Genomic DNA, 25,020 nt, shown 5'->3' with positions numbered 1-25,020 from the left:
CTAACATGTTCTGCTGAATAACATTACTACAGAGAGCTTCCACTCACAACAAGCCAAGCGATGTTTACATGCTTCAACGGTCATACATAACATGTGTATTTGTAAAGCGCACGTATCACCCAAGCTAGGGTCTCAAGGCGCTGAATAACAGATGTTTATTGTTACCTAACTCAATGGTACTCATTTTATCGACCTCATATGGATGAAAGGCTGAGTGGACCCGCCAGGATTTGAACCTGTGACCATGAGGTCCAATAGAGGCCCCTACAGTGGATGCATTAGTCCATTATGCCACCAGATCCGGCTTTTCTGCAGATACAGCTTTCTACTACAGTCATATCTTCATTGGATGAAAATGTACAACATATTGCCAGACATTTTGTGCGCTAAATTATTGCCCACATCAGTTCACTTTTGAGTTTGGTTAACCATACTACTTATCAACGTCTTCAGTGGAGCATTCTAGGTGGTCACGACCAGCTCCCACACCGTGGCACCCGCTGTTGCCCACTCTAGCCCTGTAGTCACCTCATGACCCTGCATTGATCCATTTAGCCATGTCAAATTCCCAGGATTTAAGTCTTGGTACATTAGGAAGCACTTGTGCTTTTAGTCAGTGTTTGCCCTATCCCTAACCCTTTAGACATCTCTTGGTTAGCTTATCTGCAATAAAGACACTTGCTCGGGTCTAGCCTGTTAAATCGGATGTTGTGTGTCCACAATGTAGCTAAATCGTTGGATACAATCATAGTCCCACCACAAGTGGAAAGTTTCTAATTTGGGGCAGTTGACACTGTTTTCTGAAGACAGCCTGTGCATCAGTTAGGGATCATTAGGTTCTGTGTATGCATGCCTAAGGAATAAGTTCGATCATAGCATTTCTAGTTACAGTTCTACTGTTCGCATAGATCCCAAGCCATTTTTTCTCACCTAGGTTATAACTCCATACTTCCTCCAGGTGAGATAGTATTACAGTGACAGAGGACAAGCATATTTTATACAACAATGTATCAGTTTTACCTCTCCGACAGTGAAAATGTAGATTGCTATAGCATCTGAATTTCCGGTTCTTTTTGGGAAGTCTGGCCAAATGTTCTGAATGGTGGTGGCTTATCGTTCATAAGAACGGAAACTAGTATTGTTTTTATCCTATTAATCACAAATGTCTCGAAACCCCAGCAACCGTCCCTCTTCATATACGTGTTCCACAAGGTGTGTCCCTGGTGTCTCTTGGGTTTGCATCATGAATTTAGGCATGTCCGGGAAGATTGTCGTTGCCTAAATCATATAGGGCAGCATATACATGTGGCTGTGTCCATCTTGTCCAACGTAAAGTCAAGGATGTAAGTATTGTTTATATGTGTATGGGAATAGTCTTACCTCGTTCTTGCGGGAAGAGAGGTGATGCACTTGGTGCAATGTTTTGCACAAGAGACTGTATTAATCTACAGGTTGGGTCACTGACACATTCACCAAACCTGGCTACCACATATTGGAGTTGCGATGCCTATCAATAGTTCTTGAAATCTGCACCAAGCATACAACTCTCTCCCGTGCTGTTTTTAACATTTCAAGTATTACATGTTCTGATTAAGTGGTTCAGTACCCACTAACTGTGAAATGTGATAGGAGAAGGTCACCAAAGTTATTTTCATCTACCCGATGTATCTATAAATCAGTTAATAGTTGTGTATGGCTCCGAGTCAAAAGACATTGCATACTTATTACTTGCACAAGACTGTCATCCGCCCCAACTAATAACCCAGTTTCTCATAATCTCTCTGTAGTTTTGACATGTTTCAGCCAATACTGATTTGCAGACCTCCTCTGGACAACCTGCTAGGTCCTATACCAAAATTCTTTACTATACACTTGAATATTTCTTGTCTGTGCACAAGTGAGAATATTATATGTGTGTGTGTGTGTGTGTGTATATATATATATATATATATATATATATATATATATATATATATATATATATATATATATATATATATACAGAGAAAAGGAAGGTGGCTGGGTATGTAGGCAAACACAACTTACTCAGTACAGGTAGAATATATTAATAAATGTCTGTTTCTTAAATGTCCATGTATCATTTGGTGCTCTGGAGGAGGGAGAGACACCTAGCCTTCCTCTATTGGAAAGAGAATTTTCCAAATTGAATTCATAAGGGTTCTCAGAGCATTCAAATAATTGATTTGAGGTCGCTGTGTCAACAGTTCATGCCCTGCAGGAACTAGGGATGCATGCACAAGGCAGCATAACATGTACCCCCCTGCATGTATCCCCAGTTATGCGATGTTGTATAGGCTCCTAACATTTCCCCACCCTATGAACAGAGCTCTAGTTGAGAATCGTTAGTAAATCTTAATTTTGTACCACCGTTGGAGTCTTGCACTTTTACTAAAGCCGAAGTGAGCTTGCTTGTGTAACCAATTCATGTCATGGTGTGTGTATGTAAATTGCAAACTTGCCTTAAAACCCATCATGTGGCGCTTTATGTGTGGAAATGCACCGTATTCTCACTTTTTAAGGAAAACGTTTGAAGTGATTTTTGCACTGATATTTGTCGCTGCACCCACATGCGCGGTCTGGTTCTTGGCGCACATAGCATTGGCTGCAGCGCACAGAGACCTTACACTGCCGCACATAGAGGAAACAAATTAGAGGGAACACTGCCCCCTACTATCAAATGGTCTCCATCTATTTGCCTCTACACACAATGCTGTTAATTGTAAATTTTTATAACAATATTGATAAAGATAAATATGCAGATGTGTTAAAAAGCCTTAATGAGGATCTAACCGATCAAGTTATTGCTAAAGGAAGAGAGGTAATTTTGATATGGGGTGGGGATTTTAACACAAGTATCTGTAACTTAAATGTGTGTGGTGGGGGGAAAAAATTATTAAGATGAAAATGGCTATTCTAAGCACTTTGTTCATACGGATAGAGGGGAAAGATTTAATGACATTATGGCAATGTTTGATCTTGGGTTTGTCAACAAGATGTGTTCTCCAACTGTTAATTTTGGCCCAACATATATTGGACCAATATGCGATTGATTTTATTATCATGCTTATTCGATATGCCAATTTGGTGGAAAGATTTACGATTCACCCAATTGGACTTAGTGATCATTTGCCACTCAGTGTGATCATATTAATACCTGGCAATAATGCTACTTCTACTGTAGAGTGTTTGGCATGGGCTCAAGATCTAGTGCTGTCCAGTCAAAATGGATATTCGGTAAGGTGGGGAAGAAAGGACCCAACGTTGACGAACACAAATATAGTAACAAAGGCTTTAACACCAATTTTAACATGCCTAAATGAGGATACTCCTAATGCTGATATATTAAAAGCCTTTATGTAGATTACAGAAATTATTCAAAAGATCATGACCATCTCGAATTATAAGAAACAAATAAAGGATAACGGGTGTTTGATAATCAATGCACCAAAACCTATTCTCTTCTTAAAGCCACACTTAGTAAACCAACTAGGGACGGCGAGGAAATCAGAGCCTGTAGGAAGGCCTATAATTTAGCAAGAAAAACTCGTAAAAGAGAAATAAAAGAACAGGCATGGGCTAATCTGTATGAGGCCTCTCTGCATAGAGATTCTGGTTCATTCTGGCAGGCTGTGAATGCCCTTTTTTTGCAAATAATGAACGTGCAAGGCTGGAAATTGCGATCGATGAAAATAACTGGATCCAATTTGTCGCTAAGGTTTATAGCAGGCAGCCTATTGACGCTGTAAGCGATTCTGAGAACAGGGAGGCGGAGGTATGTGAACCGGCTCAAACACCGATTGTAATCGAGATCGCTCTTGAGGAAGTATTATTGGTGATTAACCAAATCAAAGGAAATAAGGCCCCAGTTCCTGATGGGATTTCAATTGATTTCTTTAAGATGACTATTGATCTTTGGGCCCCACTTCTGACACAAGTTCTTGAGGCTTGTTGTTCAGAAGGGTTTATAAAATCTTGGTCCGAATCTGTCATCATACCCATCTATAAAAAAAGGGGACCGGGAGAATCCTTCTAGTTATAGGCCAATATCGCTCCTGGATTCCTTAAGGAAAGTTGCAGGAAGAGTGGTGCTAAATAAACTTCAAACCTGGGCGGAAGATAAAAATATTCTAAGCCCGGTTCAATATGGGTTTAGGGAGGGGATGGGCACGGTAGAGCAGGTTTTAAATGTTACACTATTACAAAGGAAGTATATCCAAGCAAAGACTGGGCCTCTGTATGCAATATTTGCAGACCTCACTGCCGCCTTTGATTGTGTAGTACATAATAAGCTATGGAGCATTTTAGAGGATATAAGGGTCGAGCCAGCTATTGTGCAATTCTTCAGGCAACTATACTCCGGAGCCTCAGCAAAGGTTCGATATGGCCTCAAGGGAGAGTGTAGCAAGTCATTCCGCGTATAGAGGGGAGTTAGACAAGGCTGCGTCTTGGCCCCATTCCTCTTTTCCATATATACCAACGTTTTGGAGGAGGAATTCAGGGCCAATGTAATAGACTCCCCAAGACATAACAAAAAGAAGGTTGTCTCCCTTCTCTACGCGGATGACGGGGTACTAATGGCTAGAACCAAGATAGGAATCCAGAGAGCACTTTCCACATACACCGAGTTTATGGCCAGTAGGGGCCTAAAACTCAATGCAAAAAAACACATTTGTAATGTTGTGCGGGAAAGGACAAAATAAGGGGAAAAATCTAGTAGTGGATGATGGTAAAATTGAATATACTAGAACCTTTTCCTATCTAGGTGTACTCCTTGAGGGTACAGGCTCCTGGAGTCCAGCGGTTAGGAGTAGGACTCTTTCATTTAAAAGATCGACCACGGCATTAATGAATTTTGCACAAAAACTAGGAAAAAGACCACCGGCGATCCTAATAAAAATATATATAGCAAAATGCAGGAGCATAGCAATGTATGGGGAGGGCAGTTGGGGTTTTTGCAATGTTGCATCAATTCAAATTGTAGAAAACAGTTTTTTAAGATATATTTTAGCTGTTCCACAGAGTACATCTGTTTTTAATTGCCATGCTGAATTGGGTATAGAGTTTATTACGGATCTTATTAAATTGCAACCAATTTTATTATGGCACAGAGTTTGGTCCACATCCACACTGGGATTAAATAGAGAAATTATCAAGGATGTTATGGCCTTGGACCAGGCAAGAAATATTCCATGGCTAAATTATGTCAGAAAGCTGCTAAACGATCTAAACAGACCGTAATATTATGATAACCCGGAGTCGGTCTGTGATATATCCAGAAATGCATTGAAGCAATTATGCATGAGTCACTTCGAAATGCTTAGATTAACTGGGGAAATTAATAAAAAATCTGTCATTCTGGTTTGTTACACGATTCAACCCTATTTGCATTATTGCTCGAGGGGTTTTGACAGATATATACTGACCAGGTTTAGATTTGATTCATTCCATCGCCTGGTAACTTTCCCAATGAAAAATGACTGGTCGAGGGACTTGGCGCTTTGTCCATGTGACATGTTTCCCAGCAATCTACTATTCATGTGATATTATTTTGTAAGTACTATGTTAATGATCGTACAAGGTGGATTAAGCAGTATTTGAAGCAGGGCGCATGGCGGCAATACCGCCCAGCTTATTTCTTTCTGCAACAACTGGATAATGAATATTGCACTGTAATTATGACTGGTCTCTTAAAGAGCATTCGGAAGAGACGAAATGTAATAACCTGTTTGCCATAGTACAGACAGAGACAAGTGCTATCTATGTATGTAAATGTAATGTGTGTAAATGTGTGGGACTTGTAAAGCGCACAGCTGCCCGTAAGCGTCCCGGCGCTGGAGACCACTGGGGAACCCGTCCTGGCTATCCCTGTGAGATGGTCCCTTCTGGGTATCTCCAAGGTGAAACCAGGCATCCCCGGCGTCTGTGGGGGGCCGTTGTAGAGATGAGGCAAGCTTAATGCCCAGAGTTGCCGAGTGTGATCCCTGGTTAGAGTAGGCACCAAGTTGAGAATTATCAAGTCCACTGACCCTGGTCCACGACCCTGCCGCTTCAGGAATTGAACCCTGGTCCCGGGCCGTTCTCTGTTTCCGGGTTTGCCGCCTCTAACCAGTGAGCCACACCGCTCCACTTCCATGTATGGAATGTTTATCAATATTCCAGATGTACAGTTTTACTGTTTGTATAGAATTACGTTTTTAATGGCGATTTTGTATGAATTTGACTATTTTTAATTGTTGCTTTTATCATTTTATACTTCTGCTAAAATCGAATAAAGCATTCTTTGAATTTGAATTTGACCCCCAGACAGGGTTTAGAGACTCGCTCTCGTTGCCAACGAACAACTAACTGATACTAGAAGGCCCAACTCCCATGCACACACAGCCAGACAATAAAAGAACAGCTCTCACCCCATCACCCAAAAGCCCAGCATCTCTTCTTTCTGGGAGGAGACACATTGCTATCATCCATCCAGGCTCCTAAACACATGGTTTGCCTGCTGCCTAGATCATCATAGTGCACCAGCTTCAGACCTTAATAATTCGTGTACATGCTCGCCCATTTCAGTAGTGAAGGTTGGCCTATATGTGAAATAATTGTTTTAGTTGTTTTCAACGTCATATCTTCATACTTGAAGCCAGCCTGTTTCAGTGATATCTATTTACGCATTTAGGTGTTTGCACTGAGACTGCATGCTACATTACGGCCACTTCTCAGAAGTGTTTTGTAACTATGACACATGTTCCCACAATGCAAGTGTCTCATATGGTTTCCTGTATTGTGGGTGCCTTTTTTTTCTTTTTTTCTAAAAATGAATGTGGCATCTGTGACACACTCAGACCTGGTCAGAAACTCATTGGCAACTAGTGACTGAGAAATCGAAAGATGTTTGATCTTAAATGTAAGTCGTACTAGTTGTAGTATTGTTGCTTTAAAACAAATCCATCCTTATTACGTCGTTCTGAGGAGTCAGAAGCCGTCCCTTAAAGCACACATGGAGCTGCCTTTTTACCACGGCAATATAAGCAAGAAAACCGGCGAAGAGCTGTTGTATAGAAAAGGACTAAATGGAAGTTTCTTACTACGAGACAGTGAGTCCGTTCCAGATACCTTCTGCCTTTGTGTTTTGTAAGTTACTGCCTTTATTTAAAGGTTTTTTTTTCATGTAGGTAATGCTAAATATTCTGGAAATGTGTGTTTATGTAACTTCAGTATTTGATTGCATTACTAGAAAGAGTCACTTTGAGTACAGAATGAATTGTAATTTTTTATTTTATTTTTTACATTTTTCAAAAGCCTTTACTGAACAAAATTGCACTTCAAGATTACAATATTGCACTTCATGATTACATTATATGCGAGCAGAACGGTCCACTAACATAGGCGAGAACCACATTCAATAATATACAGCAGAGAACATATCAGGACCAAAAAGTATGTTGCGTAACGCAGGAGAAGGGGTTCTGAGGCAACACTGGGGGAGAAAGTGGGAACGTCCGAGAAGGGCCCGGCATATGTAGAAGAGGGCCTAGGGCACAGCTTTCCAAACTTTCCACGTCGGTGTCACACCTTTTCGACAATCTTCATCTTGTGACACGGTAATGCGAGCAAGCGCAGCAAGCGAGCGCATCGAGCGAGCCGAACCTCCTACAGGGGGTTCTCTCTCCTCTCCATCTCCCTCTCACTCCTCTCCCTCTCCCTCCTCTCCCTCTCTCTCCTCTCCCTCTCTCTCCTCTCCATCTCCCTCTCTCTCCTCTCCATCTCCCTCTCACTCTCTCCCTCTCCCTCTCTCGCTCCTCTCCCTCTCTCCCTCCTCTTCCTCCTCTCCCTCTCTCACTCCTCTCCTCCTCTCCCTCTCCGTCTCCCTCTCACTCCTCTTCCTCTCCCTCCTCTCCCTCTCCCACTCTCTCCCTCTCTCCCTCCCTCTTCCTCTCCCTCCTCTCCGTCTCACTCCTCTCCCTCTCCCTCCTCTCCCTCTCCCTCCTCTCCCTTTGTCCCCTCTCCCTCTCCCACCTCTCCCTCTCTCTCCCTTCTCTCCCTCCTCTTCCTCTCCCACTTTCTCCCTTCTCCTCCTCCTCCTCTCCCTCCTCTCCGTCTCACTCCTCTCCCTCCTCTCCCCCTCCCTTATCTCCCTTCTCCCTCCTCTCCCTCTCTCTCCCTCTCTCCTCCTCTTCCTCTCCCTCTCTCTATTCTCCGTCTCACTCCTCTCCCTCTCCCTCCTCTCCCTCTCCTCTCCTCCTCTCCTCCCTCCTCTCCGTCTCACTCCTCTCCCTCTCCTCTTCCTCACCCTCTTCCTCTCCCTCCTCTCCTTCTCCCTCCTCTCCTCCTCTCCCTCTCTCTCCTTCTCTCCGTCTCCCTCTCACTCCTCTCCCCTTCTCACTCTCCAGCTCCCTCCCTCCTCTCCTTTCTCTCCTCTCCCTCTCTCCTCTCTCCCTCCTCTTCCTCTCTCCTCCTCTCCTCTCCTCCTCTCCCTCTCCGTCTCCCTCTCTTGCTCCTCTCCCTCCTCTTCCCTCTCTCCTCTCCTCTCCCTCCCTCTCCTCTCCTCTCCATCTCCCTCTCACTCCTCTTCCTCTCCTCCTCTCCCTCTCCCTCTCCTCCCTCCTCTCCCTCCTCTCCCCTCTCTCCCTCCTCTCCCTCCTCCCCCTCCTCTCCCTCCTCTCCCTCCCTCCTCCTCTCCCTCTCTCCCTCCTCCCCTCCTCCCCCTCCTCCCCCTCCTCTCCCTCCTCTCCTCCCTCTCCTTCCTCTCCCTCTCCCTCTCACTCCTCTTCCTCTCCCTCCTCTCCCTCTGTCTCCTCTCCCTCTCTCGATCCTCTTCCTCCTCTCCCTCCTCTTCCTCCTCTCCCTCTCTCACTCCTCTCCCTCTCCCTCCTCTCCCTCTCTCTCCCTCTCACTCCTCTTCCTCTCCCTCCTCTCCCTCTCCTCTCCACTCTCTCCGTCTGTCCCTCCTCTCCGTCCACTCCTCTCCCTCTCCCTCGCTCCCTCTCCTCCTCTCCTCTCTCTCCCTTCTCTCCCTCCTCTCCCTCTCTCCCTCCTCTCCTCTCTCCCTCCTCTCCCTCTCTCCCTCATCTTCCTCTCCCTCTCTCTCCTCTCTGTCTCACTCTCCTCCCTCTCCTCCTCTCCCCCTCCCTCCTCCTCACTCTCCTCCCTCTCCCTCCTCTCCCCCTCCCTCCTCTCCCTCTTCCTCTCCCTCCTCTCCTTCTCCCTCCTCTCCTTCTCCCTCCTCTCCCTCTCTCTCCCTTCTCTCCCTCCTCTTCCTCTCCCTCTCTCTCCCTCTCTCCCTCCTCTCCCTCTCCCTCCTCTCTCTCTCCCTCCTCTTCCTCCCCCTCTCTCTCCTCTCCGTCTCACTCCTCTCCCTCCTCTCCCTCTCCCTCCTCTCCCTCTTCCTGTCCCTCATCTCCCTCCCTCCTATCCGTCTCACTCCTCTCCCTCCTCTCCCTCTTCCTCCTCTCCTTCTCCCTCTCTCCCTCCTATCCCTCCCTCCTATCCGTCTCACTCCTCTCCCTCTTCCTCTCCCTCCTCTCCCTCTCTCCTCTCCGTCTCCTTCCCTCTCACTCCTCTCCCTCTCCCCCTCTCTCTACTCTCCATTTCCCTCACCCTCCTCTCCCTTTCTCTCCTCTCCCTCTCTCCCTCTCTCCCTCCTCTTCCTCTCTCCCTCCTCTTCCTCTCCCTCCTCTCCCTCTCCGTCTCCCTCTCTTGCTCCTCTCCCTCCTCTTCCTCCCTCCTCTCCCTCTCCCTCCTCTCCCTCTCCCTCCTCTCCCTCTCCATCTCCCTCTCACTCCTCTTCCTCTCCCTCCTCTCCCTCTCCTCTCCCTCCTCTCCCTCCTCTCCCTCCTCTCCCCCCTCTCCCTCCTCTCCCTCCTCTCCTCCCTCTCCTTCCTCTCCCTCCTCTCCCTCTCCCTCTCACTCCTCTTCCTCTCCCTCTCACTCCTCTTCCTCTCCCACCTCTCCCTCCCTCCTCTTCCTCCTCTCCCTCTCTCACTCCTCTCCCTCTCCCTCCTCTCCCTCTCCTTCTCCCTCTCACTCCTCTTCCTCTCCCTCCTCTCCCTCTCCCTCTCTCCCTCCTCTCTCTCCTCTCCCTCCTCTCCCTCTCCTCCCTCTCCCTCCTCTCTCTCTCCCTTCCACTCCTCTTCCTCTCCCTCTCCCGCCTCTCCCTCTCTCTCCCTTCTCTCCCTCCTCTTCTTCTCCCACTTTCTCCCTCTCCCCCTCCTCTACCTCTCCCTCCTCTCCGTCTCCCTCCTCTCCCTCTCTCTCCCTCCTCTCCCTCCTCTCCCTCTCTCTCCCTCTCTCCCTCCTCTTCCTCTCCCTCTCTCTCCTCTCCATCTCACTCCTCTCCCTCCTCTCCCTCTCCCTCCTCTCCCTCTTCCTCTCCCTCCTCTCCGTCTCACTCCTCTCCCTCTCCCTCTTCCTCTCCCTCTTCCTCTCCCTCCTCGCCTTCTCCCTCCTCTCCCTCTCTCTCCCTTCTCTCCCTCCTCTTCCTCTCCCTCTCTCTCCCTCTCTCCCTCTCCCTCTCTCTCTCTCTCCTCTGCGTCTCACTCCTCTCCCTCTCCCTCCTCTCCATCTCTCTCCCTTCTCTCCCTCCTCTTCCTCTCCCTCTCTCTCTCTCTGTGTTTTTCTCCATCGGTATGTCTCTCGCCCCCTCTCTCCATCCTTCAGTATCTCTCTCTCTCTCTCCCCGCTCTCTCGCTCTCTCCCTCTCTATCACTCCCTCTATCTCCTAACTCTGCCCCCCCCCATATCTCTGACACCCTTTCGCCGTTCCCCTTCTCTCAGGAACTTCTCACGTGAGCCGCTCCTGGAAAAGCATTGCCTCTGGTGTTTGTGCATTACAGGGAGCCGTTGGTTTGTGATATTATTATTAAAGGCAACTACTGAGAAATAAATTGAGCAAAATAGACAAATACAATGATATAATGTTTGTAAATAAATGCGGAGGTCATAAGATAAAAAGCCCATGGACCTAAGGCTGGACAGAGTCCCCACCTCTCTGCTAACGCCTGAGTTTTCTAATTAATAAGATGCAGCGCCTTGAACCAGTGCGCCAAACAGAGACTCCTTTCGAACTGCTTGGGAGCTGCCACTGCCAGGTGTCCGACAAGGTCAAGGAGCAGGAATCATGTTCGCAGCAGCCAGTGCCCCTGGCTAAGGCTGGTGCTTGGCAGGCGAGACTGGTGCCTGCTGGGCCCAGGGTGGAGGGAGGCGCTACAGCGCATATTAACAGCAGCAGACAACCCCCAGCGCAGAGGTGCTACTAGAGCCACATTCCGGGGCAGTGGGGGGGGGGGGGGGCTGAAACATTTAGCAGTAGGTAGGGTTGCGCTGCAGGGGCTCTTAGGAGGGGTGAAACATCAACAAAGCCTCTTTAACAAGCACACACACACGGTCTTTTAATGACCTGTGAAGTACTCGGATGCGGCTGTGTGTGTGCCCAGGAGCTGTCTGAGCCCGGGCTGCCACACACGAGGGGGGGTCATTGTCACGCTACACACCCACAGAGTGGAGGCGACACAGTACGGTGTCCCGGCACACTCTTTGGAAAGCTCTGGCCTAGGGGATCAAAAGAGTGCATGAGCGGGGAGATCGCACATCACTGGCCAGCACCGGCGGCCACCGCAGGCGGAGACCAGATGGGGAGCGCGGGAGAGGTCACAGTAAGCAGGGAGTTTTGGGGCGAGAGGTAGGTAACAGGGGATCCCAAATGTCAATTGGGCGGGAAGTGGCCGGCATCAAGTCCCAGAATTCCTTTAAGAGTGTCTGACAGCGCAAGCGTCCTTAAGCCAGGCGCTAACCTTGGGCACATACCTTCGACCCCAGCACATGCAGACCCTGTGCCGCGCAAGAATAAGAAGCATCGCAGTCAGCCTGTGTGTAGCGTCTGGGCAAAGTTTCACGAAGCGTAGGAGGCAAATCCAAGGGTCCGGCTGGACTGGCGATGGGGTAATCTCAGAGACAGTGGCGCACACCTCACGCCAGTATGCTGAAACCTTGGGGCATAGCCAGGCGAGGTGAGAGAAGTCTGCTGCATGGGCAGAGCATCGCATACATCTATCACTGGGGATGAGGCCCATTTTGTGCAGCTGGACAGGGGTGCGGTTTAACCTATGCAAATTTCTAAAGTGAATGAGGCGCAGGCGGTAGTTCGGAAACAGGCGTTTGGTCTGATTGCAGCAGTAGAGCAAGTCTTCCTGAGATAGGTCAACACCCAAATCCTCACTCCACGCCGTGTGCGCTTGGTCATTAGAGATGGGGGAGTCCGCAAGCGCAAGTGCGTCAATCATGGTGATCAACCGACGGGGGAGGGGGATGTATAGAGAAAATTGAGGGCGGCCATCGAGGGGGGAGGCTGAGGAAACGTGGGGTAAAGCTCCCTGCAGAGATGTAATCCTGAGTTCCTCGGGATCGGGTAACCCAAACGCTTCCCGAACTCCCCGGTTTAGACCTCACAAAAGAAGGAACAGAAGCGTATTAAGAGAATACAAGCTCTTTATTCTGGCATGCTCATATCAATGGCAAACGTAAGCGAAGACTTATAGTTGATTGTCACGGTAAGGATCCAACCGTCCTCTGCATGGATGCCCGTCCTAGCACCCTCCAACAGAGGACACTGTGCTAAATAATGGCCGACAATGCCACTCGAATCTTAAATAGCCAAATAAGTCGTTTCAATCGCTTAGAATCGTCCTCCGCATTCGTGTCAGTCCTGACACGTTCCAACGGAGGGCAAACACAAAACACAACGCAAAGAAATGGAGGCTTTTCCTCTCGCTGGATAACCCTCGAGCGGGGACTGGCCCATGTAAATAAAGGCAAAATCCTGAGCGCTCGATAACCTTTGAGCGGGGACTTGCCAGAGTATAAGGAAGGACTGCGTCACTGGTGCTCGATAACCCTCGAGCGGGGACGGTAAACGTACCGAAAGGACCGAAGTCCTAGGTGCTCGATAACCCTCGAGCGGGGACGGTAAATGTACAGAAAGGACCGGAGTCCTAAACGCTCGACAACTCGTGAGCGTGGTCAACTAAAGGTAACAGGGCGGTACACTAAACCCGTGTATCTCAGGATCGGGTAGCGGTTGGGTTCCTCACCGGTAATGCGTACGGTATCTTCTCCACACCCGGTTGCACAAACAGAACTCACCTTTCTTGATGATGCAGCACACAGATGCGCGTCAATGGTTCAAAATATTCGACGCCGACTGCTGGCTTCCTCGTTGTTTATATGGTGACGCCCTCCTTGTGTAATAGACGCGCATAGCCTTCTGGGAGTGGTAGTTCCGGCGGACGCGCTCCTGGTTCTTGTAGTCTTCCTTAGCGCTTGTTTCCGCCGCGGGCTCTGATTCGTGTCTTAACAGAACATCCCCCTCCCATCATGGGCCACCAGTCGGACCGGGCTTGGTAGGGTGCTTTCTGTGGAACTCGGATACCAATCTCGGCGCACAAATCCCAGCGACAGGCTCCCAGGACTCCTCTTCCTGCCCATAACCTTTCCACGCAACGAGGTACCACAGTTTACCCCTGCGCCACCGTGAATCCCTGATGCAGTGGACCTCGTATTCTTTCTCCCCGTTCACCCACACCGGTGGAGGAGCAGGGTGTTTGGGCGTCACGGAGGGTTTGAGCAGGGAGACATGGAACACTGGGTGAATCCGTAAGTTGTCCAGCAACTCCAACCGCACGTTAACCGGGCTGAGACATTCCTTGATGCGGTAAGGCCCTATGAAGCGAGGATGGAAAACGCTGTGTTTACGGAATCTTAGGTTCCTCAAAGACACCCATACGTAATCCCCTGCCTGGTACAGTGGGCCCGGCCTCCTTCGTTTATCCGCCGTCGCTTTGTATTTTCTCTTGGCCTCCTCCAAGCACTTCCTAGCACTTACCACTGTATCCCTGATGTGGGCCACTCTTCTGGTGGTTTCAGGAACGCCCGACGTCGTCGAGGGGTGTGACAACGGGAGGAACCGGGGATGGTGCCCGTAGTTGCAATAAAAAGGCGATACCTTGGTTGAGGTGTGTGTGGCGATGTTGTACGCGATTTGTGCAAGCCACAACATGTCCACCCACTCCTCCCTTCCCTGATCAATGAAACAGCGGAGATATTGCTTGGTTGAGGCGTTCTGTCTGGCCATCGATTTGCGGATGGTAGCTGGTGGACAACGCGGAGGTGACATGCAGCGCCGCACACCAGGTCTTCCAGAACCTTGTCGTGAACTGTGATCCCCGATCTGAAACAATGGTACTGGGGAGGCCGTGAGCCCTAACCACCACCTTAAGAAGCATGACCGCCAACTGTCCGGCCGTGGGTACTCCCTTACAAGCAATAAAGCGACCCATCTTGGTTAAGTAGTCGATGACCACAAGAATGGCAGTGTATCCTTTGTCCTCGGGCAACCCCACTACAAAATCCAGGGAGATGCAGTCCCAAGGCCTGTTGGGAGTCGGTAGCGGTTGCAGTAGGCCCTGCGGGCGTCTGTGATCAGGTTTCATGGCAGCGCAGGTCTCGCATGTGTCTATCCAATTCCGAACATCCGCCCTCAACAACGGCCACCAAAACTGTCGTGAGGCGTAGTCGACCGTCTTCTCCAGTCCGAAGTGTCCAGCACTGGGCAACTCATGGCACCACACGAAGACCTGCTTCTGTAGACGTGTGGTAGGTACCAACACACAACTGCCCCGAACTGGAATGCCGTCGCGGACCTGCCACTCCTCGTGTCTCCGAAGCCAGGTTTTCCATCGAAAGGTGTTGACTCCTTTCTGGATGTCGCGTAGGAACGCCCCCGGCTGGATCGCCCCTACCACCTCACCCGGGCTTATAATGGACTCACAGGTCTGTTGTGGACTTTTAGCCTCGGTGGTTTGCCGAGACAGAGCGTCGGCTTTCCTGTTCTCAGTTCCTGGCCTATATGTGATGGTGAAGTGAAAGCCGGAGAAGAATAACATCCACCTTAGTTGGCGAGGAGACAGTTGCCTCGCGGCTGTCATGAACTGGAGGTTCCGATGGTCAGTGTATACCATCACTACGTGCTTGGCCCCCATCAACAGGTGTCTCCACTCGGTAAAGGCGTCCTTGATGGCCAGGAGCTCCTTCTCGGCGACGTGGTAGTTCCGTTCCGCCAGGTTTAATTTGCGTGACATGAACGCAACGGGATGTAGCAACCCCGTCACAGGGTTCTTCTGCGACAGTATAGCTCCTACCGCCAAGTCGGAGGCGTCCGCCTCCACCGTATATTGCTGTTCCGGGTCAGGGTGGGCAAGAATAGGAGCAGACACGAAGGCGTTCTTCAATGCACTGAATGCACCCTCCGCCTCGTCCGACCACCTGAAGGTCACCGACTTCCTCAACAGCTGCCTGATGGGCGTCACTAGCCCAGAGAACACCTCTATGAACCGGCGGTAGAAGTTGGCAAAGCCAGGAAAGCTCTGCACGTCCTTGAGGTTCTTGGGCGCCGGCCAGTCTGTTACTGCTTTCACCTTTCTCTCAGCCATTGTTTGTCCTTCTGGGCTTAACATGACCCCTAGAAATTCCACAGTTGTCACGTGGAAGTCGCATATACTGAGCTTGCAGTAAAGCGAGTTGTCTCTGAGGATCTGTAGCACCGAAGCCACATGTTTCACGTGTTCCTCCGTGTTGTCCGAGTAAATCAAAATGTCATCAATGTATACGACGACGTATACATCCAGGATGTCTCTCAGTACGTCGTTCAAAAAGAACTGGAACGCGGCAGGGGCGTTACATAGCCCGAAGGGCATGACTCGGTACTCGTACAGGCCGAACCTCGCCTTGAATGCCGTCTTCCACTCGTCTCCTCGACGCATGCGGACCAGATGGTAAGCCCCTTTCAGATCGAGCTTGGTGTATACATGGGCCTTCTTCACTTGTTCAAGGAGCACGTTGATGAGGGGCAGCGGGTATCGATTATTAATCGTGATGGCGTTGAGCGCCCTGAAATCCACACAAGAGCGGAGTTCCCCGTTTGCCTTAGGGATGAAGAACAGTGGTGAGGCCGCAGGTGATCTCGAAGGCCTGATGAACCCTAGACGTAGCATCGTATCCAGGTAGGCACGGAGGTGTAGGTTTTCGGGCTCGGACAAAGCGTACAGCCTACCGCCAGGTATCGTTGCTCCCGGGACCAGGTCAATTTGACAGTCGTATACCCTATGCGGTGGGAGTGTTTCCGCTTGGTTATCATCGAATACATCTCTGTATCCTAGGTAGGCTTCTGGGAGAACCACCTCCTTTTCAGCGGCTGTGGCCACCACCCACCCCGGGTTCTCCGAGTTCTCTGGGACGCCCTTCTTCCGCGTGCAGAACCGTGAACAAAAAGGGGAGTCCAGTATTAGCTCCTGGGTTTCCCAGTTGATCGAGGGGTTGTGCTTTTTCAGCCACGGTAAGCCTAATATGATCCCGTACTGCGGAGCACAGATGACGTTGAAGTCCATTGCCTCTGTGTGTTGAGTTCCGTAGACCACCTCAATATTCCTGGTGTGGTGGCTGATGGGCCCTGAAACCAGCCTGCGCCCATCCACAGCAAAGACTTCCTCCGGGACCACGCACTTCTGTAGCGTTAACCCTATACGTTGTGATTCCCTTTCATCCATAAACAGCCCTGTGGCCCCTGAGTCGACCATAGCAGAGACCGAAACCCATCTGTTCCGTACCAGCAGCTGTAGAGGGATGAACAAGTGTCTATTGCTCTCTGATGTGTGCAGTTGTGCAGAAGGGATAGAACCATGACTCCGAGAATCCCCTTCGTTGTTCTGGGAGCTCGCTAGTTTTCCGCCGGCTTGTCCACAGACGCTGTGGACATGCGACTGGGACGAGGACGTCCGGTCTTGGGCTTCACAGGGCATTCGCGAACATAGTGTCCCTTTTTGCCGCAGTACAAACACAGGCCTTGTTTTCTTCGCGACTCTTTCTCGGTGGCCGTGAGGCTAGCTCTGAAGGCCCCGATGTCCATGGAGTCACCGCGGGGTGTGGGTGTAGCCTCGGAGACAGCCGTATGACCCGTTGTGGTTGGGGCCTTGTCCTTTTTGTGCACACCCCCACGTCTTTCGCTAAGTCGATGGTCGAGGCAAAGGGCCAGGCTGATCAGGTCTTCGCAGTGCACCGGTTGAGGATCTATCTGCGCTATCACGTCTTTCAAGTCCTCGCTCAGACCCTGGTGAAAAAGCGCTGTTTGTTTGGCAGGGGGCCATTTGGATTCCGCAACCAAGCGCCTGAACGCGTTCAGATAGTGAACCAGCCCGGTCGTGCTTTGTTTCAGTTCCAACAGTTCCCTGTCTGCAGTGTACGAATCCGCTCTCCGATCGAACACCTTCACGAACTCTTCCTGGAACTGTTCCCAGTCATACAGAAGTGGATCGTCCCTGCTCACCAATGGAACCGCCCATTGAGCAGCGTTCCCCGCCAGATAAGATATCATGAAGGCTACTCGCGCCTGATTGGTCGGAAACGACTTCGGTTTACAGGAGAAATGTAACGCCACTTGCGTTATAAACACCTGAACCGTGGTAGGATCCCCGCTATACCTTTCTGGTGTGGCAAGAGGTATGGCGACAGGCATCTCTACAACAACTGCTGCTGGCGTTCCTGTGCTAGGCGCCCCCTCGTTGAATGGATTACGCTGTTGGTGGTCCACTCTCGCTCTCAAGTCAGACGTTTCTTGGCGCGATGCAGCTAGTTCGTTTTGGACGTCTACTAACGCTGCCAACACATCCTCCAAAGTGGCCATGGCCGGTTACCCAACCAGGAGGTTGATCGGTGTTGTTTAAGGTCGAATATTGTGTAATCCTGAGTTCCGAAGGGATCGGGTAACCCAAACGCTTCCCGAACTCCCCGGTTTAGACCTCACAAAAGAAGGAACAGAAGCGTATTAAGAGAATACAAGCTCTTTATTCTGGCATGCTCATATCAATGGCAAACGTAAGCGAAGACTTATAGTTGATTGTCACGGTAAGGATCCAACCGTCCTCTGCATGGATGCCCGTCCTAGCACCCACCAACAGAGGACACTGTGCTAAATAATGGCCGACAATGTCACTCGAATCTTAAATAGCCAAATAAGTTGTTTCAATTGCTTAGAATCGTCCTCCGCATTCGTGTCAGTCCTGACACGTTCCAACGGAGGGCAAACACAAAACACAATGCAAAGAAATGGAGGCTTTTCCTCTCGCTCGATAACCCTCGAGCGGGGACTGGCCAATGTAAATAAAGGCAAAATCCTGAGCGCTCGATAACCCTCGAGCGGGGACTTGCCAGAGTATAAGGAAGGACTGCGTCACTGGTGCTTGATAACCCTCGAGCGGGGACGGTAAATGTACAGAAAGGACCGAAGTCCTAGGCGCTCGATAACCCTCGAGCGGGGACGGTAAATGTACAGAAAGGACCGGAGTCCTAAACGCTCGACAACTCGTGAGCGTGGTCAACCAAAGGTAACAGGGCGGTACGCTAAACCCGTGTATCTCAGGATCGGGTAGCGGTTGGGTTCCTCACCGGTAATGCGTACGGCGTCTTCTCCACACCCGCTTGCACAAACAGAGCTCACCTTCCTTGATGATGCAGCACACGGATGCGCGTCAATGGTTCAAAATATTCAACGCCGACTGCTGGCTTCCTCGTTGTTTATATGGTGCGCCCTCCTTGTGGAATAGACGCGCATAGCCTTCTGGGAGTGGTAGTTCTGGCGGACGCGCTCCTGGTTCTTGTAGTCTTCCTTAGCGCTTGTTTCCGCCGCGGGCTCTGATTCGTGTCTTAACAAGAGAGCTCTGAGTTGATAATAGAGCAGAGTGTCTATGGGGCCGGCATTGGCTGCCAGGGTAAAGAAAGCATCACCGGGGTAGAGGTCAGACACCAAGGGAGCCCCAGGCGGGCCGCGTGCTTGGCCATTCCGGCCGTCTGTAGAGGGTGTTGTGCAATGGGCATGGCATTTGCAGAAAGCATGCTGGAGCCGAAGTATCTCCCAGGCCCACCGTAAAGTTTCAACTGTGGCAACCTCGCCGCGTGGGGGCTTCGCCGGAGCAAATAAAGTGGTTAGAAGCGACCAGGGGGCCAGAAGGTCAGGCTCCACCATGACATGCGGCTGAAAAGGAGACGGGTGAAGCCAGAAGTGGAGGAAGCTGGCCTGGGCGCTGATGGCATATAATTTAAAATCAGGGGCTCCAAGACCACTGCGAGATACCGGAAGGGTGAGTATATTATATTCAATTCTGGGCTGCCGACCGGCCCAGATCAGAGTGATTATTAGTGAGTGCAGTCTGCGAAAGAAATGCGCAGTGAGGGGAATGGGGATATTTACGAATAAATACAAAAACTTTGGGAGCACTACCATCTTGGCGATGGCTATGCGGCCCGCCAGGGAAAGGGACAATCGTTGCCAGAGCTGGATCTTAGTCTCGAGCCAGTCCACGGCGCAGTCGAAGTTAGCCTTCCAGAGTTCGTACACCTCCATGCTAGGCTACACACCCTGATATCTAGTTGGACCCGACGCCCATACGAAAGGGTAATCCAGAGAGAAAGGGACCGTTGCATCCATAAGAGGGAAAAGAACAGATTTACCCCAGTTAAACTGGATGCCAGAGTAGCCCCCAAACCGTATCACCACGCGGACCATAGGGCTGAGGTTCTCTTGAGGGTTGCAGACATAGAGCGTGACGCCATCAGCATACATGGAAACGATAAGCGCTCGGGTCGCGAAACTGAGGCTCCCCCAGGTGTGGTGTTGTCGAAGCCTGGCAGCCAGGGGCTCCATGGCGATGGTGAAGAGCATGGGAGAGAGGGGCACCCCTCAGTACAGAATGAATTTTAAAGTATGAACTTAGTAAATATACCTACGTTCACTTACGCATTTGAAAAACAGCATTTTATTATTGTAGATGTACTTTAGTATTTACGTCTATAAAAAGTTCTTGAGGTTCTTTAGGAGAATGAAAAATATGAAGTACACCCTTTAGATATGTGTGCAATTAAACATTTTTTAATTTATGAAAGTATTTACTTATCTGAGACTGAATATATGAAAATGTTTTCATCTGTGGTCCTAGGAGTTCTAAAATTAAAGGAGTCTTTGAGAACATCCTTCCTCCTTCATTTGGTTTGTCATGTTTCCAGTCTGTTAAAACTGCTTTCAACACTAATAGTTTTCACTTTGTTTTAAACCCTTAGCAGCGGAGGGTGTACTTCCTCAACGCTGAGCCTTTTTTATGATCTGGCCTGACAGCAACTACCGCCAGACAATGGTGTGCTACTCATAACTAGAAGAAGGACTTTAGCGCTGCATACATGTTGGGAGCCGGTAGTACAGTTTTTGATTAGGCAGAAGTTGTGTGCTTCCACAAAATAGTGCTTGACCTCCAGGCAGCTTTGCTCATGTTGTTTATCTGTGCTGCTTGAGCCTGGATTTTCATGGTCAATCACATGACATAATGTGATTAAAGTGTCTTAGATAACTACATAATTGATGCCGCTTTTCTTTGGTTATGATCTAGCTCAACAATTATGTAAGAATCACCAGGACAGGGGCTTTAGCTCCACCTACATTTTGGGAGCCAGGAGTACACGTTTTGATTGAATAGAAGTTGTGTGCTTCCATTAAAAAGTGCTTACCCTCCACACACTTTCTTTTAGAACCATTTTTTATTAATTTTTCAAGAGAGAGCATAGAAATACAGTGCACGTGCCAATGGCACAGCATGATGCAGGATGCAACTTTGTAAAATAAGCATAGTCATTCCTCCTGGGGGAAGGAGCAAGGGGGATATGGTTCAACAAGAGGAAAGCAGATCTTGAATATGTGTCTTATATGTGTTCTCTTGCATGGCTGTAACCTAACAATGGTATCCAAACACGGAGACCAACTTAGGAAGGCAGGGAAGGGGATGGGTCAACAAGAAGAGAGAAGGTGAGGGGTATTGAGGGGCCATGGTTGAGTCACCAGTGTTGTATATCAAGAAACAGTCGGTTCTGTTTGACATGAGCAGGAACTTACTGTACTCCCTTCTCCAAGCACAGTTCTCCTGCCTTGGGGTAAGCAAGGGGCCAAGCCCACTACAGTTAGGGAGGTGCGCCAGTCCCCTTTTGGTTTGAGGAGGAGGGTGGTCTCCTCATCAGTGTCAAGAAGACATGAAAGTAACTGGTCCCACACCGGGGCCACCATGTGGTGATGAAGACACAGGCCTCCTCTCTATGCAGGGTAATCACCTCAGCTTCTGCTCAGTGCATTATCGGGGCCCTCCAGGCTGCAATACTAAGGGGAGCCCTGCTCTCCCATCACAATGTCACGGGAAACATCCTTTACAATGCAACTTTTACCACGCAGTGCCTTTACGACGCAAACCATTACAACGCATTTCGCTGGGGGGCGCTCTAGGATAGGGAATACGTTTAATTTACTATCCAACACCTTCCCTAGTGTCCACGGGGACTGGAGTTGGAATAGTAAATTAAACTATTCACTATCCAGCACCCCAAAGCGCTATGCGTTGTAAAGGTTTGCGTTGTAAAAACTGCGTTGTAAAGGCATGCGTGGTAAAAGCATGCGGTGTAATGTCATACGTCCCAATGTCACATCACATTTTGCCAATGCTAGGGCAAGATCTGTGAATCGAGCACTGTTTTGAATGTCATCTGGCATTTGTAGATTCTCAGTGCTCCTGACTCACATGTGTCTAAGAGTGGAGGGTCAGTGGTTGAGGCTGTCATGGATAGGATTTCATGCTACTGCTGGCAGAGGCCAGGGCAGTCCCACAAGACATGTTTGAGGTCCGATGCTGGGGCCTGGCACCGGGTGCATGTGTGCAGGACCGTCAGGAAGATGTGATGGAGATGCTATGGTGAGAGATAGGCTCTGTGATCAAATTGGATCAATTGTAGCCTTGCATTGCAGGAGATCTTATTTGGGTGCAACATTACCCTTGCCCACTCCTTTGCATGCAGAGACCTACCAAAGTCCTCCTCCCAAGCATTACAAAGGGATTGTATATGAAGTTGAGTGTCGCCTTCTGACTTCCAGAGTGTGGAGGTTGTGGACAAGAGCTATAGGGGATGGCCTGCCAGCACCCTCGCAAGAGTTTATAAAGGAGGCCAAATGATAGCAACTGCCCCGGTGAAGTCCATATTGTTCCACCACCTCTTCAAAGGATAGCAGTTGGCTAATGGTAAGAAATGTCAGAGGATCAAGATGCTGGCCTCATCCCAGCTTGGAGATCCCATTTGGCGAGAGAGCTGGATCTTCCAGGAAGGCGGAGGAGGAGAATGGAGGGAGCATACAGAGAAGACGCATGAGTAAGCCAGTAGCTCCCCAGAGACACTGGAACACCACCCTCACTATACAAAGAAGTGCTTGAGGAAGGCTAGTTCCAGGCACCAAGAGTGCCAGGACTGCTGCCGCGTCTAGAGGATGTGCAGTCACACTTGCCATCCACCTGGTTTTCATCATTTTATTTATTTTTCAGCAGCCTAAGTTTGAACTTTCAGAGGTACACTCATGACATTGTAATGATATTAAACTGTCTTAGATAAATGGATAAATTATAGTGGCAGTCATTAACCTACATGGAGTTTTAGGTCTGGCTGGGCAGTTTAACTGTCACCTGACCTTTCAACCTACACCAATATTATTCTACAGTTCTTTGCTTCCACACAAATATATTTGCACACCCAAGCTATCTATTTCTAACGCTTCACAATACCATATAATTCAATTTCAATTCATTAGGTCTTTATTGCGATTGTTCATCATCAAAGACAATAGTATCTAAAATTGATATAAACATTCCAACACTTAAAATACACCATAATAGTAGGAAAGATAAACCTTAGTTCTGTACACATAATCATAAATTAATAAATAAATATAAATGCAAGTATATTTTAAAAACAGTTCCTTAAAAAAGATTAAATTAGTGAACCAGCATACAGACTTAATTCAACAACGATTGTTTTACAAGGGGACGTATCATCTTTCAACCTCAACTCATCCCCCTAAGATAGATCCCATCTTACATTGTGTACTGCTACTGAGCCCCCCCCCCCTTTTTGTTGCGTATGGCCCAAGCCCAACTTAGAAATTTTGACACTCCAGTCACAACTAGGTTGTGACTGGAGTCTGATTTTAGAATTCTCCTGGCAACCATCTCTGATCTTGTGTTCATGAGCAGGCTCCCTGGTTTAAGCCAGGTTATCCTAGGCAGATGGTAAGCTGGGCATACAAAAAGGAAGTGATCTATGTTCTCACTATGGTCTTGACAGAATAGGCACTTGTCGCTACCAACAGAGTTCCATTTGCTTGTAAAACAGCGTAGCGGTAGCGTGCCTATTCTGAACTGGTGGCAGAGCTTACGATTGCGCGGCTTAGTGATAAGATCCCAATATTCTTCCATATTGGCTTCATCCTTAATATCGAGGAAAGCCCTCGTCAGAGACTGGTTTGTATGGGAAGAAAACTTCTTAATTGTAACCAGCTCCCAATATGCTGCTCTATAGGTCTTCTTAGGCGGAAAATCCGCAACCTCAGGATGTTCCCATAAATTACTCATCCCCATTTCAACCAGCAGGGACCTTATTGCAGTTAACCATGGGATCTTATGTGATCGGCTCAACATCCTCACTTCCAACAAGGCCTTGGCATACAAGGAGAGTTCCCGAGTAATCCAGAGTCTCCTCCAGAATGCTAATGGTCTATAACGTGCTACATCTTCAATAGCATAACAGCCCAAGTCGAGGAGCAGTGGTAATAGGGGGGATGATTGTGGTAGACCAACAATAGATCTCATAAACTTATTTTGTGCCTTTGAAAGAGGAGCTAGGCTACTAAAACCCCATATTTATGCGCCATATACAATGGTTGGACTAACTTTAGTTGTATATAATTTTAACATGGGGACAATTGGTTTAGTTTGGGACAACCTATGTTCCTTGATCAGGGCACCGGCCAACTGAGCATGTTTTAGCGCCATCATTTCAATTTGGGGCTTCCAGCTTTGTTTTTCATTAAATGTAACGCCCAAGTAGGTAAATATGTCTGTTTGCTCTAGTAAGGTGCCATACATGTATACTCTAACTTTGATGGCCTTGGTCCCATGGAGCACCATAAACCTTGTCTTCCCTACATTGACCACTAACTCATGTTCACGGCAGAACACCTCAAAGCGGGACAGTGCCGCCTGCAGCCCCTGTCTCGTTTTGGATATAATCAATGTGTCGTCCGCGAACATGAGCAGTGGTACTTTCATGCCGGCTAGCATTGGCGCGTCAGTTGGTTAATTGAGGCATGTGTATGAATGTAAATTGTATGACAAGGATGAGGATAAATAAATATTGTATGAAATGTTTTTAGGAAAATAAGGAAGAAATAGTTCTCAATTTTTTTTACCTATATCAAGTGTTGAAAGGATTAAATAATCGAGTTATATGTGCTAAGTGTCCTACACACATTGTTCAAATGAAAGTTCTGACAAATAAGTGTTACATTAATTTCTGACTTGTATAAACAGAAAATGAATGACAAAAAAATAAAGGTAAAAATAAAAAGTAAAACAACACTTTGGTTCATAGACCGCAGATATATTGGAGTGAGTGAATGAATGAGAGATTGTGAACGTTGAATGGAATAATAAGGTTGCCTGGGGAGTAATCTCTAATAATTGTTAATAGTTTTAACTTCAAAATAGAGAACCACTGATTTACAGCTCATGGACTGTAAAGCCACATCCAGGCACCAAACGCTTTCCAGCCCATTCACACACCTTTCATGCGTCAGACACAGATAATCATTCACACTGTCAGCTGCGTGCCAACACAATACAATACTCATATTAACAAACAGCACCATTCAAGGGTTTATCACTGTCATACACCAGCAGGACTAACTCACCAATCACACCACCAAACACCCAAATATCAGATAACTTACAAACACACCTCAGACAAGTCAATACACATGCTGGCTACCAGCCACCAACACACCACCAGCCCACACACACCACTGGCCAAGCGCTAGTCCACAAAACAACG

The 25,020-nt window shown here is 48.6% G+C and overlaps 1 protein-coding gene across 2 annotated transcripts in view; it reads left to right on the top strand.

Annotated features, from left to right (window-relative positions):
• The window catches only part of LOC144773001 (SH2 domain-containing protein 1A-like), a 324,523-nt gene that overhangs the window by 12,440 nt on the left and 287,063 nt on the right, over positions 1 to 25,020 (top strand). Inside the window, exon 1 of one of the 2 annotated variants that reach the window (XM_078657738.1) lies at positions 6,850 to 7,146. The exons of the other annotated variant lie outside the window; for it this stretch is intronic. Within the exon in view, the coding sequence (XP_078513864.1) occupies positions 7,013 to 7,146 (134 nt within the window). The 5' untranslated portion in view covers positions 6,850 to 7,012. Of the gene's footprint in view, positions 1 to 6,849; positions 7,147 to 25,020 lie in introns of those variants that run through there. 2 annotated transcript variants of the gene reach the window in all.

This window comes from Lissotriton helveticus, chromosome 8 (genome assembly GCF_964261635.1).
Source record: "Lissotriton helveticus chromosome 8, aLisHel1.1, whole genome shotgun sequence".
Taxonomy (NCBI): Eukaryota; Metazoa; Chordata; class Amphibia; order Caudata; family Salamandridae; genus Lissotriton; species Lissotriton helveticus.
The sequence above is the reverse complement of the archived record's forward strand: the minus strand, read 5'-3'. Positions and strand labels throughout refer to the sequence as shown.